General features: G+C 32.7%; 1 protein-coding gene across 1 annotated transcript; it reads left to right on the plus strand.

The window, feature by feature from the left end:
• Positions 1-589: 589 nt before the first annotated feature.
• LOC122526619 (vesicle-associated membrane protein 2-like) lies at positions 590-14,969 on the plus strand. The gene is made up of 5 exons (XM_043650158.1): positions 590-806; positions 3,847-4,073; positions 4,814-4,893; positions 4,985-5,036; positions 14,699-14,969. Coding segments are annotated over exons 1-5 (558 nt in total). The 5' UTR covers positions 590-804; the 3' UTR covers positions 14,896-14,969.
• Positions 14,970-18,784: the final 3,815 nt, after the last annotated feature.

Consider the following 18,784-nt stretch of genomic DNA (forward strand, 5'->3'; position numbering starts at 1 on the left):
CCTAATATTTCTTATAAAAAAGAAAATATAAAAGTAGTATATTCTATCGTCCATTGAAATGAATTAATTACAGAAAAAAAAAAACATAAATTGTATATTATTTCATTTTATAAAAGATGTCTAAAATTTAGAGAAAGAAAAATAATACGAGGGCTGAGACAAGCCTTATTACATACCTATATTCAGCAGCGGGGTGTGTTCGCGCATGAGGGTTGATACGACGGGGGCGGCTTTTATTGACTGCATATTCCGTTGCGCTTGCGCCTCGAGTTTCCTTCTTCTGCGACGTTCGATTCTATCGAATAGCGTTATGCTAGATGATCGATTAGCTGCTTTGGCGCGAACATTTTAAATATCCCGACCATTACCAATCATCTAAACAATGAATTATCAATTAAAAATAGTTATTATAATCGATGAAAAATGATACGCGATATTCTTAAAATCGTGCGACGAAATTTCGAGGACATTTAGAGATAATTCGAATGTTAATTCGAAGGAACGCATGGATAAAAGGGTCGAAATTGATTCGAGATGTCGTTTCGAGAGCAGGTTCGATATATATCGAGAGGACGATCTCTGCCGCTTGGAAATTTTATCAATACCACCACGGTTATCTAGTCCGCCGCAGGCAGAGTCGCTCGCGAAATCTACGGGCTCGACGTCCGACGTCCGACGACGACGACGACGACGACGACGACGACGACGAAGACGAAGACGAAGACGAAGACGAAGACGGGGTGGCAAAGGCTCCAGAATAGCCGTGTGAAGTAGAAAAAAGGACAGGAGCGAAATAAAACGAATATGTGAGTAATTACGATCATAGAAAAGTTTATTTCGATCGTTTGATCGTTCGTACGAGTTTTTAACGCTTTTTAAAACCACCGATGTCCACCGAACGAAAACTGTATGGTGTCTTTTTAACTGGTTTATTTTTCGTTCCTAGCCTTTAATTACTCATTGGCTGTATACTACACATATACATACATAGATATATACATATATATATATACACACACATACGTATGTGCCTACGTCAAAACGAATGGAATTATTTAATAAAAAGAATTTCGGGGGTACTTTCTTCTTACGATAAAGCAAGTCGGTGAAAACGAAATGAACGATGAGAAATATATGAAAAAGTTTCGTTTCATCTATCTAAGCTTATGTCGTCTAAGAAAAAAAACAAAAAACGTTCCATTGCAGAGAAGAACAATCGTTATTTGACATCCCTTCTCAGTGATGACGCATTTAACTGGTCAGAACTTTCGATCGATTCTTGCCGAACGAGTCTGATTGGAAACCTTTCGATAAAACTTTCTCATCAATTCTAAGATCGTAGCCTCGTCGAGAACGTGAGATTTTTTCTTCCACCCTCCTCCCTCCTCCCTCCTCCCTCCACCCTCGTGCCCACCCTCTTTCACTCTCTCCGCGTCCCTTTTTCTTTCTTTAGAGGACAGTGGAGCTCGATTTTTGCTACCACGACGGTCCTGCGCTCAATCGAAAGATCTTCCTATCGATAAACGAATAAAAAGGGAAGATGCAACCAAAGACACTCTATTTTTATGCGTTTTCCTTCTTTCTCGTATACCTCGCGATCGATTCTCTCACATAGGAGAGATCCATCCGCAGCGCGTTAATGGAATTTCCAATAGACTGCACGGTCCGAAAGCTTGAAGCATTTTTAACGTCTCACCGGTGAAGTAGGTACCGTCGACGACAAAAAAAAACGACGAAGAGACTCATTTCTTTGACCAACTATATTTTGACTTTTCTCTTAACGATAAATAAAATTCAAATGAGATTTTTTGGCATAATTTATATACCCGTCTACGTTATACGATCATTAATGTCGAGGTTATCTATTTTATCTTATTTTTTCATTAAACGCAGTTTATTTACGAGCAAAATCATCGGGTTTGACCATAAAGGTTATCTATGTAAAAAAAAAAAAAAAAAAAAAAAAAGAAAAAACTAAAACTAAAAGGAGAAACATAAAAAAAGTAAAAGACAAAAAGATAAGAAATCGATCGTTTCGTAAACAGTCTATACTCCAGTAATGTTTCTATATTTAGATAAATCGATGATGAACGCATTTACAGTAATGTCCTACGACTGGATCGTGAAAAAAAAAAGAAAGACGTGTCTCGAATGTAATGTCTACCTACATATACGTAAACTCGATGAGTGGGAGTAAATGATATCATAGAAACGTTTCGTCATTGAAAAGCAACCCTCTTTGCGAAGAAACTTATGCGCTTGTTGCGTTGCTATAAATAAAATTCCTTTTGATTCAACGAAATTGCTATATCCTTACGCATTTTTTTCTTTTTCTTTTTTTTTTTTAATCGATTAAACGATCTCTACGACCTCGTCGATTGAAAAATATAAATGAACGAATAATAATGTTGAAAAATACGAGTCAAGTTCCTCCTTCAGGCTTCAGTTACATTTCCTATAATCGAATAACTTAACAGAGGTATAAAAGTATCCAAGCGATCGATATATTAACACGATTATCGAACTTTCGAGCTTTCTACATAGTTATAAAGCACCTATTTCCGTTGTATTTTTCTAAACTGGTAGTTCTTCGTCGACATCGTATACGCGACGCGTTAATCTTGTTATATATGTCTATCCGTTTACCGAAATACCCTGAAATATATATGACTAATAAGTTTTTGACCATTCTCGCTCTTTTTCTAACATACTCGAATAAAATATACTCGAATATATACTCGAATATATACTCGGTGATCGATCGCGGCTGTTGCCACTTGGTTCTTCGATCGGCTACCAAAAATAAAACCACTTTGAACGTTTTTTTAATCTATCGATGCACGCTCCCTCGTTTAATCGTCGTTCTCTCTTCAAATTTGTGTAGATTTCCTTCGTATATAATTAATTAAAAAAGGAATTCGTAAATTGAAAGAAACAAATTTCTATATTAAAATGATAAAGCCGATAATCGGTAGGTAATTTGAATTTGACGAAACTCTTTAGCGAAATGAATCATTTTTCCATATATTTTCTTTTTCCATTAGAAAGAAAATGAAGTATCCACTGTAATTATGTGTAATTCGATGAAAACAGAGACCTAACGTAGTTTCATCGTTAAAAGCATACACGCGGTATGATCATTATCGCAACATAAACTATAGAATAGTGAAATTAACATCGCTGCCAGGTATTCGAGTAAAGTTCTCGTATCGCGTAAAAGGTCAAATGGTACCGTGGAAACACCATAAAAGAAAACTCTTCGGAGATACATGACTTTCTATAGCAACCCGTAGGATATCTCTCGACAAATTTTAATTATTAAATTTATCAACAATGAAACTACCTACCCGATCGATCGCATGTTTACCGGGATAGAAAAAAAAAAAAAGCTTAATAAATACCATCAGGTTTTGACATTAATAAATAACATTTACAAGTTAAATCGTAGTTTTTTTTTACGAAGAAACCTCGTCGCGAACTTTGGCCTTTTGAATATAGCACGATGGCAATATAATCTAGGACTGAAAGTTTGACAAAATTATGAAATCTTGTTACAACACCTACGCGTTCTGCAAGACAATTTAACTATGACTAAAATACTCGATATATATTTCGCGAAAAGTTTCCAAAGAAAAACAATTAATTTTGTCGTTCTTTTTTTTAAGCGAAAAGTTAATTATTATTAACGAACAAAATTGTTAGGAACTTAAAAGGTAGCGAATAATCAATAGACCAGGATACAGTTGGAAATGATCTCGTCGCGTTATTTCGTTCGAAACATTCGATCGATAGATGTCGATAGATCGACAGCGTGTAAACGGATGTAAGATAAGTAACATTTTTCAGGGCCACCGAAGGCGGTCTGACGCCAGATGCCGCGGGTGCTGGCGCGGGTGCAGGTGCAGGAACCGATGGAATCGTCGGTGGGCCCAGGACGCCTCAACAAATCGCCTCGCAAAAGCGACTGCAAGCGACGCAGGCGCAGGTAGACGAGGTTGTCGACATTATGAAGACGAATGTAGAAAAAGTACTCGAACGTGATCAAAAGCTCTCCGAGCTCGATGACCGAGCAGGTGAGCTTATCACTCAACGCTTCTCTCGCTTTAACTACAAATCCCTATCGTATCGGAATTAAACGATCCAATTCTTCTAATCGATTCGAAAATATATGAATTCTTATTTCATGCAAAAATTATTATTTGTCGCATCGCGTTACTTTGACTATGAAACAAAAGCTGTTTGAGTTTCAATGAGAGCTTCTTCCGCATTACTATCCTTGCATTTAAGTAGTACAAGTCAAGCACTTATATAACACGGTCGGAAACTTTTTGTAAGTAGTACACGCCGGTCACCCTAGGCGGTCAGACATTTTTAAATAGGACGAATCAAGCATTCTTAACTATAATGCACATTTTCTCTTGTGCATGCGTACGCGCGGTCGAAGAATTGAAAATAGAATTGAAAATAATCGAGACAACATTCAACAAAATTTGTCAAGACTATCAATTTTACATTATTCGAAGTGATTCGAAGCGATCGATAACCCGTTACTAACAATAAGTGCAATCCGATTGTCCGTGCCGATATATCGATTACCGTTCCAAAATGTATTCTCTCAAATCGATGTTAATTTCGAGTTAGGTACTGGCTGACTGGGTTCGATCGTTCGTTCCATCGCACCGCGTGCAGTCTGACCAAACAAATTGTTTACTACTTCTGGACCTTACTAATCGTTTCATTCAAGAGAATCACCGCAACCATAACATTTCCTTATCGATTTTATCGATTTCTTCTTTCTTTCTCCATCTTGTAGACGCACTCCAGCAAGGAGCGTCGCAGTTTGAACAACAAGCAGGAAAACTGAAAAGGAAGTTTTGGCTACAAAATTTAAAGGTAAAATTTTATTTTTTTTCTAATGTTATTTTTATCATTATTTATTATCAAACGAGAATACTAATCTTATGGTATTTCCTCTTTTCGACAGATGATGATCATCATGGGCGTCATCGCACTCATTATATTGATTATTATAGTTGGTAAGTACTCGTTATATATACCGTACGATCAACGCTATAACCACTATAACTGTCCACATATAAAAATATATATATATATATGTATGTATATATATATATATATATACATGTATGTCGATGGTATTTCGTCAGCGTTCTTTGTCATTAAATATCGAACGACTAATTAGGTGCTCGTAAAAAGTAACTCTTTTCGAGTATTATGAATTACGCAAATAAATATTTACTCGGATTGATTAATATATATATCGATGCCTGGAACGTATTTTTTGTTTTTTTATATAAGTATAATAATCGTTAAGATTAAATTCCGAGCACTTGATTTGAGTCGTAAAAACGTGTGCGTCGTGTAATCTCCAAATGAAAGTAATTACCTTGTTTCTATCGATCGAGCTAATGCTTGAATCTGTCTCGTTCTTATGGCACACGCATATATGTATATGTATATATACATATATTACATATCTCTCTGTCGATCTATATTTTGGCTGTGTTAAAGGGGAAAAGATAAGTACGTAAAGACGAATGTGCTTGCACGATGTAAAGGACGACGATGTGCCAAGCAAAATGTCATTGTTGTTGCCCACGAGAGATTGCATTCAAATATGTCCAATTGTTTATTATCTTATTGTCCTTGCGTTCACTTTTCTTTCACATTTCTCTTACTTTTCGAAAGTAAAACGCGTCATGAGGTATGTCATCGTGCTTTGCTTCAATCGCAACGATCATTTATCGAAAAAAGATTTTTTTACTAACGCATCTCTTATGCTATATAAATATATATATTTATTATCCGAACTCCGAGAAAGATTTCATTTATTCGATCTCATTGAAATTAATCGTTCGTTAACCATTAGAAAAAAATATCCATACGTATCGTTAATACAAGCCAAAACGAGATGTTTTCACGTCGAGCATCATCTAACGTGTGATATCTCTTTGTTTCTCTTTTTCCGTCTAGTGTACTTCATGTAAGCACGCTGATTGGTGGAAGAGATTTGTGTGTGAGTGTATTCGAAGGTAGAAAGCAAATCAACTGCGACACTGCGTATTATTGTTGTGTGTGTGTGCGTGTCTCTCTCTTCTCTCTCCTCTCTCTCTCTCTCTCTATCTCTATCTCTATCTCTATCTATGTATCTACTAATCTATTTGTCTGTCTGTCTGTCTGTCTTTCTCTTCCTCTCTCTCTCTCTATCAATTTATCTATCTATCTGTCTGTCTGTCTGTCTGTCTGTCTGTCTGTCTGTTTGCCTCGTTTACTTCGTAGGATGTACGAAACCTATATACGAAAATGTATGTTCATTTTGACTGTGCCCTGAAGTCCAAGAAACGAGCAAACTTTCTTGTAATTTTATAAACAATACTTCCTTCCCCCACTTGTAAGTCTCGCTAGAGTCAAGTTAAAAATCTTAAAGAAAGATGTTCTCTCTCTCTCTCTCTCTCTCTCACTCCCTTTATCTTTCTCTCTCTTTTTCTCTACTACTCTCTCCCTCTCTTCCTTGTCGCTCGATATTAGTAATAAAATGAAGCTCTCACGAGACTGACATTTGGATCTCGTCGATGTTACCTATATTATCTGCCTGTAATAGGTCTCCTTTGCTGGTGTATCTGTCGCTATCTGTGTATTCTTTACACTCAGCCATCGCCCTATGTATATATACGATATCGATATCTATATCTATATCTATATCTATATATATATATATATATATATGCACTTCTTTTCGAGGATCGTTGTATATTTACGAAGCGCTACTTTAATTAGATATAATTTCCAATTAACGAGTTCGCTAGCTTGACGGTATTCATGCTTAAACCGTTGAAAAGCGTAACAAAAGAACGAAGAAGAAGAAAGAGAAGAAAAAGCAAGTAGCCCTTCGTAAATCCTCGACGATACCCGCCGACTCCCATTCGCATTCCACGAACGAATTCAAATTGAACATTTGCAAATCGGTGTGGTCATAATGATAATTATTATTATTATTAATTACTTATTTCTTTGCCCCGATACGTATAAGAATATATATTATTTTTGGAAAAATCTCGTTCGCGTAAGAACAACCGTCCGAGAATTCGCGTCGTTCGTTCGAAAAGGGTAAATGCATTTATTCGTTAAAGATGAGTCCAAAAGGGAGTGCACGAGAAAACAAATAATAAAAACTCTACATTCCGAAACACAATAATAATGACTATAATACTATTACTACCGCTAATACTATTTACTACTACGATCACACCCACGCCCGTGCCTTATGATCGTATTTACTGTTATGTGTTTGCGTGTGTGTTTATTATCTGTCTCTCTGTAACGTTAATTACCTATTTCTTTCACGAAGTTAGTCCCAGGCTAGTGGTTTTTTATTTTTTGGTGGTCGAGAAGCGTGACGCTAAATTAGCGAAATAATGTGAAACAAAAAAGAAAACAAAAGAGAAAAACAAATTTAAACGAGTGAAACGACAAATATTCGAAAACCACCGAGAAATGAAAACGCAATTGGACAACATTACTGCCATGATTTACAACATCGACGACAAGTACAGTCCAGTAATTACCACTACTTCTACTACTATTACTTCTACTTCTACTTCTACTTCTACTGCTACTACTACTGCTACTACTACTGCTACTACTATTGATACTACTACTTTTAGTAAAAAAAAAAAAAGTATTAAACAAGCAACAAATTACCGCATCAACAACAACATCTTGAAAATATACAAGAACCACAATTTTTCTTTAAATCTTTTACCATGGTCTCCGGTACGGTAAGCTACAACTTTATTCTTGCACTTGGCACTATTCATTTTCTATTTTTCTATTTATTCTCTACTTACACCTCCCCCCTTTATCTCTCTCTCTCTCTCTCTCTCTTTTCTCCTTATATCTCTCGATTAAGTCAATTTTTTAAAAAAAGTCTTTTTTATCTTGCTAGAACATCGCGTATATTCGCACAATTTATTTTCATCGTAGTTGCACATTTTTAATTTCTCTAATTATTCAATGATATGTATACTAAAATTGATTTCAATATAATTTATGTATTATTACATTTTTCTATATCTATTTCTGCTTTCTGTAAATACAATATTATTTATTTATCTATTTCACTCGGCATGCAAACTTTGGATATTTCTTTTTACCCCTCTTCGAGAAATTTTCAACGAAACCTACAGCGATGCGGATTAGCGGTTACGTCGATACACGTTTTTTTCTATAAAATATTGCCAGAATAGCAAATATAAATATTCGTTCGATTGAAATTCAATGAACTCATCTGGGACGATCTTCTAATACTTCCCGCCTGACTTGTTTTCTGGAGCATGCGTAGAACGAGCATATATGTAATATAACGTGAGTGTTCGTCGTTTAAATTGTTATATCGTTTCAAAGGTATACGTAAAAAAAGTGAAAGAAATTAGCTCAAGTATAGAACAGATAATTCCAACGTATCTATATCTGTAAATACGTACAAGTAGTCAAATTAATTTAGTTAGCTTCACTTTTCACGAATATTAATGATATTAAAATATATATATATAAGTAAGATCAAATAAAAAAGTTGGAATATAAAGTTTCGCCCCTGTAAATCGATTTTAAAAGAAAATCGATCTACGGAACGAACTATACCTTTTGAAATGACACGCATTAGCGAATGACCCAGTTGCATGTGATTGGTTAGCACGGCTAACGAATGGCTTTATACGTTGGAACGATCTATACTTACGAACTCGAGTTATGAAATGATTCATCGTGGACAGAAGCAACGAGCTCGCTTGCTTACAATTAGTTATTAAGCTACGCAAAGTTTTCACATTTTCTTCCAATCCACGACGATTAGTTTTTTTTTCATAAAAATTCCAAATATATAAATATTACTTCGAGTTAATTTAACTGCTCGATTTCGAGAAAAACTAAAGAATAAATCGACTTCGATTTCGGCGTCTGTCCACGACGACTTTTGTCCGTTAATTAAATTGCATGCAACGTGAATGACAAAAGAGTCAAATAGAAAATATCTAAATATATTTATATATATATATCGGACAAAACGAAAAATCCAAAATGCGAGAGAAGAAGATATGCCTAAAGAAAAATTTGTAGAAAACAAAACGTTGTTATTCTTTTCAGCGAGCTTCACCGGCGGCAGCGACTCGCAAAACTGAACGTGAACTTAAGCAAAAGATATAAATAAAAAAAGAAAGAGAAAGAAGGGAGAGAGAGAGAGAGGGGGGGAAAGAAAGGAAAAAAGAAAAATAAAATGAAAGAAATGATTAAGTGGGAAAGAAAGAATATAAAGAAACGTACGAGAAAGGATAGCAACGCACGAGGACAAGGACACGGAAAGGAAAGAGGAAATGATGACGATGGAGAACTTTAAGAAGAAGCGAGCCGAATTCGATGAAATAAGAAGAAAGAGAGAGAGAGAGAGAAAGAGAAAGAATCGTCGATGAAGAAATATATCTCGAAATTTTGATTATTTTCTTCGTATAATTAACCAAAAATATGAAATTTATACGATCGGCTAATAAAGGGCAGAAATGAAAATGATGGATTGATCGGATATGAAAATGACGAAGAAAGGGAAAGAGAGGGAGGGAGAGAAACAGAGAGAGACAGAGGGGGAGGGAGGGAAAGAGAGAGAGAGAAAAATCTTCAGTAAATGTAATAATCGGAAAGTTTTTTGTATTAACATTTTTCTGCGGTCGAAATACCTTCGATTGAAGTACGATCTCTCGATGAGAGATCTCTCGCAAATAATGGATAAGGGCCGCCGGCAGCTCCGAAAATGTTTAAACGACCTTCCTGCCATTTGTTCTTCTTGAAATATTTCCTACTCGGTCTCTTGTCTTCTTGCCTACCGCTCGTACACGTATCATAACTGAAATAATAATAAGAATAATAATAATAAAATTAAATAATAATAAAATAATAAAATTGAATAATAATAATAATAATAATACTTAATAATAATAATAATAATAATAATAATAATAATAATAATAATAATAATAATAATAATAATAATAATAATAATAATAATAATAATAATAATAATAATAATAATAATAATAATAATAATAACAATAATAATAACAATAATAATAACAATAATAATAATAATAATAATAATAGTAATAAAAATAATGTTAATAATATAATAATAATTCATTTACTTAGCGTAAAAGGTCGCACGATGTTTAAATAACGACAAATTGATTCGTCGCGACTAATCGAAACTTATTATACGTGGTTTCTTTTCGAAGGGATAGGAAGAAAGAGGGGGAGAGAGAGAGAGAAATAATACAAATAAAAAAAACTAAAAAGAGAACAATTTCATATCGCGATGTTTCGTTTACGCTTGAGCATTTCCTTTCGTCCCTGGAAGGTCTTCGATGAATCAATCAATCCAACCCGTGCGAAAGATAAATGTTACTGTGTACAAAGAATAAAGGAAATAAAGAGAAAAAATAGAGAAGAATAACCGTGGTAACGTTTGACGAAGCAAAAGGTATACAGGGTGTTCGTTAAAACTAGATAAACGTCTCGCTTCGACGAAGGTAGAAAACAAGTATCGCAATACGTATATCTTTAACACACTTCAAAGTGCTTCGTTCGTGCGCGCGTGCGTGCGTGTGGGCGTAATGCTGAATTGCATACCTACGGTTCTTTGTGCGTGTACGTACTTTTGTATACGCACACGCATACACACACACACATGTGTACATTATACATAAGCCTCGCAACATTCTTGCTTTCTATGTGTATATCGAACTGTAAATAATATCATTTATTCTCGCAAGAATATGGGTAGAGAAAAATCATCGGTAAAGAATAAACCTCGCGTGCATCTTTTTTATTCTTTCGCGCTTGCATTTTTTCCAAATATTTTCAAGGTTCATTCATGGGAATGTATAGAAATTAAAATTAGATTGCGACAAGAAAAAATAGGGAGATAGAAAGAGAGAGAGAGGGGGAAAAAGAGAGAGAGAAAGGACTCGTCTGCCTTCGTCGAAAAAAATGTCGTATACGTTTTCGAGCAGCCTGTGTCTCGTATATTCAAAATAATAAATTAAAAAGCAAGTTGAAAAAGGTAAAAATAAAAGACATATACATATACGTAAATACGTGCTACAAATACATACTATACATACATAAAATAATGCATACATATACACACACGTACTTACATACATACGCTGCCTGCCAAAAGTTTGATATCGCTTGATGATTTCATTAAAATTAAATATACCGATAAATTTTTGAAAATGATCTGTCGTTAGAATTTTAGTTTAAGAAAATTCAATATTTTCTTACACGTTCGTAACGCTCTTGTATAATTTATATAACCAGTTTATAAAAATAAGGAAGGTTTTTGTATAAAAGGTGCAATTTGAAGAAAAATATTCGTTCCTTCGTAAAAAAAATCCTGTTTCTCTAAATATACGTAGACATTTCAAAGTTTTGGCCGGTACATACACGTACATACATATATACGTAGCGATATGTTTAATATAACAATAAAATTATCCACAGATATTATGCATACGTGTTAATAATAACTGTAATAATAATAATAATAATAATAATAATAATGATATAATAATGTTACTTAATAAAAATAATAATAATAATAATGAACACGATAAACGATAAAAACAATAGTATTATAAAATAATATTAATAAAAAGGATATATAAAGAATTCGAATCGATTCAAAAAGCAGCAGCAGCAGGACGTTTAAAATTCGTTCAAGGACGATTTAAAATATAATACAGAGAGAAATTTGTCGGGGAGAGTGTCGTTTACAGTCTCAAGATTACAAATGTCACGCATCGTTCTTCTTCGTTGTCATTTTATCATTCCATCCAATAGACGTGCCCTCAGGTTTGAAATCGTAAAGGACGCAAACAAAATAACACATTCATACATATATAACGTACGTTATATATGATACGTTGACAGGATTAATCGATTCCGATATGCCGAGGAAATCGTTGAAATTAGAAAGGAACGATTTCATTGACGATCCATTTTTTTTGTTATCGCGTACAATTAATTATCGTTCAATGACTCGTCAAGATTTTCTTTTCCTCTTTTCGGAACAATTTTTCTTTCCTTATTACTCGAACGGATAATAGTTTACTAAAATATTAAATTACGATGAGATATCTCTCTCTCTATACGTATATATATTTTTTTTATTTAGACGTTAGATCGTGTTAAAAAAAAAAAAAGAACACGTCCGAAAGAATCGTTTCTCTCATCAATTTCACGCTCGCAATTGATCTTCCCGTTACAACTTTACCGAAAACATTGTATTAACGAACCTATTATACTTGGTTCGGTGAACGACGAGTGCCATTTTGAATCAACTTTCTCTCATCTTGGTCTCTTTTATAATATATTATAATATATAAATATACATATTAAACTCGAAAGATCGTTTTTATTTGAACGTCGATCAGGGTATTGTTTTAACAAAAAAAAGAAAAAACAAAAGATTGTCTTACGGATAGGCAAAATTAAAACGAGAACATACAAATAGATTTCTTTTTTCTAATATATACGTATAATATTAAACATCGTGCGAGAAGATAAGATTTCGTTTTTCAATTAACGAGAGCGAATGCAGCAATAAAAAAAAAGACGAATGTAAAAAGAAAAAAATATATGATCGTGTTCGATTGCATATTGGGGGATCAGGGTGTGGGACCACAAGTTGTTAAACGTAAACAAAAGTAATAAATAATACTATTTTAAAAAAAAAAAAGATAAAGAATTAAATTACGTAAAAAAAAGCTTGTAACGCGGGAATCGATTGACGCCGATCGACGCGAACGATCTTTCAAATTATTTCTTTCTTTGTGTCTCTTTTTTTTCATTCTTTCTCCAAACCGTACAACAAAATGGCGCGCGCGCGCTCACGAACCTAAATAAATAAATATATTTATTTTAGCGTTAAAAGCAAAAATTCTTAAATATGTCTCTGTAAAACTATAAACGTATTATAGTGAAATGCGATGCGGCATATTAAATCGTCGCACGATTAATTACCAATGGCGTTTATGATCTAACGAATATCCTGCTTTCAACATTGTACAGTATCGAATAAAAGTTACAGTGGGTAGTTTAAAACGAGCTATAAAATGAAGAATGTGTAAACGGAATGAGAAACATTGTGGAATTTTACGTCCTTCTTTTGTTTATTTCTTTTCTTTTTTCATTTAATTTTCTAATTTTAATCATCGATTCGTAACGAGCCAATAAACGTTTTTCGTGTACAAATAATGAATTTAAAAAACAAAAATACACCGTTACATTTGATTTATTCGGATGAAATGATAATTACTCGAACAAAATATATAATATACATATAAAACTGGTGAAAGTTTTCGTCTACGGAAGATTATTTTGCAAAATATTTTGCGCATACATATCGTTACATTTTGAAATTTAATTAAAATAACTTACAATTAGTATATTTATCAGTACAGTACGTCTACAAAGAAGAGGAGAGATCGTTCTAAAGTTTATTATATATGCATATATATACATATACAAATATATCTCTCGAATATATAGAGGAGGTAAGAGTACCGCTTTCGCTCTTATATTGGCAGTGTGCATGCAGCATCATTATCACAAATATTGCCAATAATATTTATGTTCTTTCTGTTTTCTTCGTTCATTTTATTTTTTTCTTAATTAATCGATCAAATTTCAATTTTCATTATCCGAATACAATGTTGATGTTAATCAATTCAAAAATATGCCCGTACATTCTATCGATTCGTTTATACGATCGATTACTATAATATATTTTGATGAGTAACAATGAAATGAATGCATCACATCCGATCGTAATTCATATCGAAGTCAGCGCAACATCGATTATCTCTTTCTCCCTATTTTTAAATATTTTATTTGCGTGTGTGTGCTTTTCTTGTTAATTGTGATGTATCTATTTGAACCTATTACCGCAAACATATACATACATATATATATATATATATATATACTATACCTATTCTATTTTTCTTCATAATTTTCATCACTTATTTCAAAGATATATTATTAAACCAGCTTTCGGTGTGGCCCTTTAGTATTAGATTTTGAGTTTGAACGGACTGTCGTGCAAGATTAAAAATCAAAATCTTTAAATAAATAAATTGCATAGAATTCATTTTGTAAGAGTAAAAAAAAAAAGAAGAAAATGTAATCTTTACAAACACGTTAGACGGAAGAATTCCTTTCTTTTCATTGATGCGCGTTGCGTGTTTTTATTTTTGTTAGAAAAAAAAAACATATCCCACCATATGACTCTGATATATCTGATCGAACGTAGGTCTATCTTTTTCTATATATATATATATATATATACACACAGATATAAATATTATATATAAATATTTACACATACCTTGACGATATACATAAAATCGGTAATAACCCGTGTCCACCTATATGTCGCATATATTATATGTGTAAATAGGTACAATTAACGTTCCAATTGTTATATCTCTTCTATCCTCGAATGCATATTATGTTGTGTAGAGAAAAATTTAGAATAGTTTCCTGTATGCATATATATATGCATATACATACATATATATAAATGGATATTAAATACAGTCGCATTAACAAAAGGATGATAACTTTTCAGCAAAATTCATGCCAGAATCACCGCCACCGCCGCCACCCGCATACGCTTATCCACCGGCTCCCCCGCCAGGTGCACCAGTAGCAGCTGCTCCTGCCGCTGTTGCAGGAAGTGCAACTGCTGCAGGGGGTGCTTCCGCACCCCAAACTGCCGGTGCTGCCTTCGTTGGTTCCATCAATGGTAAACTTAGTATGATTTAAACAAAAGCTGCTCCCTCCGTTACGATCTTTAAATGAAATTAAAGCAACGGAAAAGAAACATAACAATAAACAAAGAAAAATGATCCTCTAGAGATGATCGATCGATCTACATTTAAGGAAGGTAGAAATTAACGATAACATGCGATGAGAGAGCGCACGCATCGCGAATTAATTAAAAGATTAATCTTTTACAATTTCTCCTCAACTTGATTTATTTTCATCGTGCAAAAGATCATTATACGATTCTTCACTTTTGCTAGACGGAAAATAAGATAAAAGTAGAGAAAATAAATAAAACGAAGAAGAGGGAAACAATTTCTATTTGAAATTGTAAATATCCAAGTTGGCCCTTAAATGGCTCGATATTAATATTTTCGAGAAAATAATATCGGTTTGCGTAGGTGAACAAGTTATACGATCCGATATACAATTATTTCTATGTACTTATATATGATTATGAGAAACGAGTAATAATACGAAAGCTCCAAATGTGCTCTCCTACGTATGAATAGTTATTCCTATCCATATGCATCCACAGTATCAAGGAGTATGAGAAAAAAAAAAAAAGAAACAGTACCTATACACATAATATTTTCCATTATGCGATATAAACGAATAATCGTGCGATCGCGTATATTTCAATATATATGTACATAAATGACGATGATGATGATGATTATTATTATTATTAAAAATTGTCAGTGTAAGAATAAACAGATATAAGTATATAAATTGAACAAATATTAAACGAAAGAACGTGCGTTACGAGAGAAACACGTGCATAACGAGAAAAAATAATGCGAGCGGAGAGTTGTTAGTGTTAAATTTATTATATCCTTCATTATTATATATATAAATATATAGTAATAGTTGTATATATACATACATAAATACAACTGTTACTACCTAACAAATTATCTATACACGTTGTACCGCCATTGTCATCGGAGCTCGACATTTTTGCGCGTTTGAAAAATAAATCACGTCAAAGTAGAAAATTAGTTATTGTCTATAAGGCACGTTTTACATAATTGTATTCCTTTTTAGTTCTTCTAATTCTTTTATTCTCGCGAGCCTAAAGAATATATAAATATATATTCTAATGAGGAGGATATTATTACGAAATAGCCAAGATCTATAAAAGCTTCTTTTTTTTATGATCTATAATTTATATTAGACAAAATATGCGATCGTAATATTTTCCTTGAGATCGCAATGTATTTCTACCAATAGAAACATTCATTATATTCATTTGATCTCTAAGAATTATTATTATTATTATTATTTATTTCGTTTACACATTTTTTACACGTATGATTCGTGATAAATAGAGATCTTGAAACTCGAATAATTCAATGATCCTTATATCCAGTTTCATATTGGCCTAATTAAGCTTGAACGTACATAAAAATATAAATAAAAACGATTAAGCGTGCAATATACTATGCGGACGAGAAGTGAAACTTCTTTTTGTTTTTTAAATTAGTGTCAAAATTAGGATGTAAAAGATTAAATTATTATTATTATTTTATTGATTGAAGTATTTGAAAAAAAGACGGCATACAAAAGATATAACCGATTATGTTCGTCAATTATTGATTCTTATAAATCAGATACAAATGTTTAGAAATCATAGTTGCGAAGACACAAATAAAAAATTCCGTTTACGGATTTTCTAAATTCTTTCGCGAAAAATACTTTTATCGTGTAGAATATGAATCACTCGGTTTCTAAGCAGATTATTACTGATCGAACGTATAGAGGATTTTGTCAGGAAAATTTGTACGAAACGCAAATGAAATTGATAAGTTGTTTGCTAGCAACTGCGCTCTCCAAATATTTCAATTTGAATGATAAAAATCAATAAACGACGACATACGATATTTCCTAAGTTGCATAAACATGCTCGGCAAGATTTTTTGATTGCTTTTCCATGGTTATAGATTTTATTTGCGCGTCCTTTCCATTTTCGTGATGATATTGAAAAATCACCCTCGATGCGACTAAAGAAATTTCACTTCGACGAGAAAAAATGAAAAAGAAAAAAGCAACAAAAACGTTGTTGATAAAATAAAAAAGGTGTCGTGTGTATGTAGTTGCAATTATGACGGCGCCATTAAACGATGTTACGACTAAATGTCCTCTCCTCATATTGTATGATTATACACACATACCACATACGTGTATACATGTACAAAAAGCCTATTTATTGTTAAATGGTATTGCCAGGACGATCGTTTGATTCCTACATTTTCAGAATAAAAAAGAACAAAATAAAAGGTTAGTAAGATATATATATATTATATATAATATATATAATATGTATAATATATATAATAATAATAATAATAAAATACTAAGAGAGACATCACGTTATGCTTATGCCAAATTTTCGAAAATTAATGAGCGAAAGCAAACCGATTGAAGAATAAAATCTTTCCAATTTACGTATTCGCAAACGTGTATCGTTAAATGAAATTTTATAGAAATCTTTCTTTCGCTGACACGTGCGATGATCATTCTTCGAAGAAACAAAATTTTTCCTGTCGCGGTAAATGGGAAGATTTAGAAATATCAAAATGAAGATACTTTAAATTAGTATTTTCGAAAATTCTGGCTTCAAAAATTTGCTTATTACACTATTCGCAAGAAAACAACATTATATACGTCCTCGTACACCCACACACACACACACACATTACATTATCCTACTTTTATTATAATCTTATTATAGTTTTAAATACACGATACATACACGCGCGTGTGGCGATAAAAATAAAAAAAAAATAAATAAAAAGAAACCAATAAAATAAACAGATTTGTAAGTATAGTTAGAATAATTACGTAAGACGAACTCCAAAAAACTTAGGCAGGTTAACAGATTATTGTGTATAATTGATAGAATTATCATCGCAATATTTATTGAGTTAAATGCATCATAAATCTGCGTTGATCTAGCCATATTTTGACGTAGATGTTACTGTACCTTAGGCTTAAATAAAGTTATGAGGAAGATTAATGTACAAATGATAAAGTTAACTTTTTCCATTCATCCTCCGTCATGTTTGTGAATATACCAGGGTAAGTTGGAAAGTTTAGAACCTTAGAACCTTAGAAGCTACTTCTTTTAAATAAAAATGAATTTCACCGACAAAAAATTATTTCTATGTTAAGTTTAGAACTTTTCAACCCGCCTATTTATAAAAATTGATAATTTTACCATAGGTAATTGAATATCTATTTATTGCTTAACAAGTTGAACAAAAAATCGTTTATTAAATTGTATTATTTAAAACTATATCATTTTTTTATATAATCCTTTTATTACTAGTGACCCATATAGATGTTGTATACCATGCGACGATATGTATGTATAAAGAAATTTATATTAAACGATACCGCGCCAAAGCATGCTATAACGAAAGGATTAAATGTGGAAATTTCTCAAGGAACTCGCATTATACAGAGATCTACCTTACATATTTATATTTCGTATTTATTATTCTAAAAAAATTGATAACAACATACCTATATATATTGTCTAACATCTCAGTTCAATTCTTCAACTTCCCGCGAAGACGCAAACGTAAGTATGTATACACCTGTCCAAATATACACGCTATATGATAATTCGAGAAAAGAGGTTAAATTTTCCTAGCGCACTTTTAGTTCCTTCTTATCCGCATTTGGCGCTCAAGTTCCATATCTTGAGCGATATGATCGAACAGTAAAAATATATTGTTTTTTATATCGCAAATTTAATACTTGTATTTTCTTTATGTATTATAAAAATCTGATTAATTAATATAAACTTTTTTATTTATATACATGTCGCTTACAAGTAATGCTTATATTCAAATCTTAAGAGTTGGCAACCCTTTTTTTGTTG

Source organism: Polistes fuscatus, unplaced genomic scaffold (assembly GCF_010416935.1).
Source record: "Polistes fuscatus isolate 324 unplaced genomic scaffold, CU_Pfus_HIC Scaffold11, whole genome shotgun sequence".
Lineage (NCBI taxonomy): Eukaryota > Metazoa > Arthropoda > Insecta > Hymenoptera > Vespidae > Polistes > Polistes fuscatus.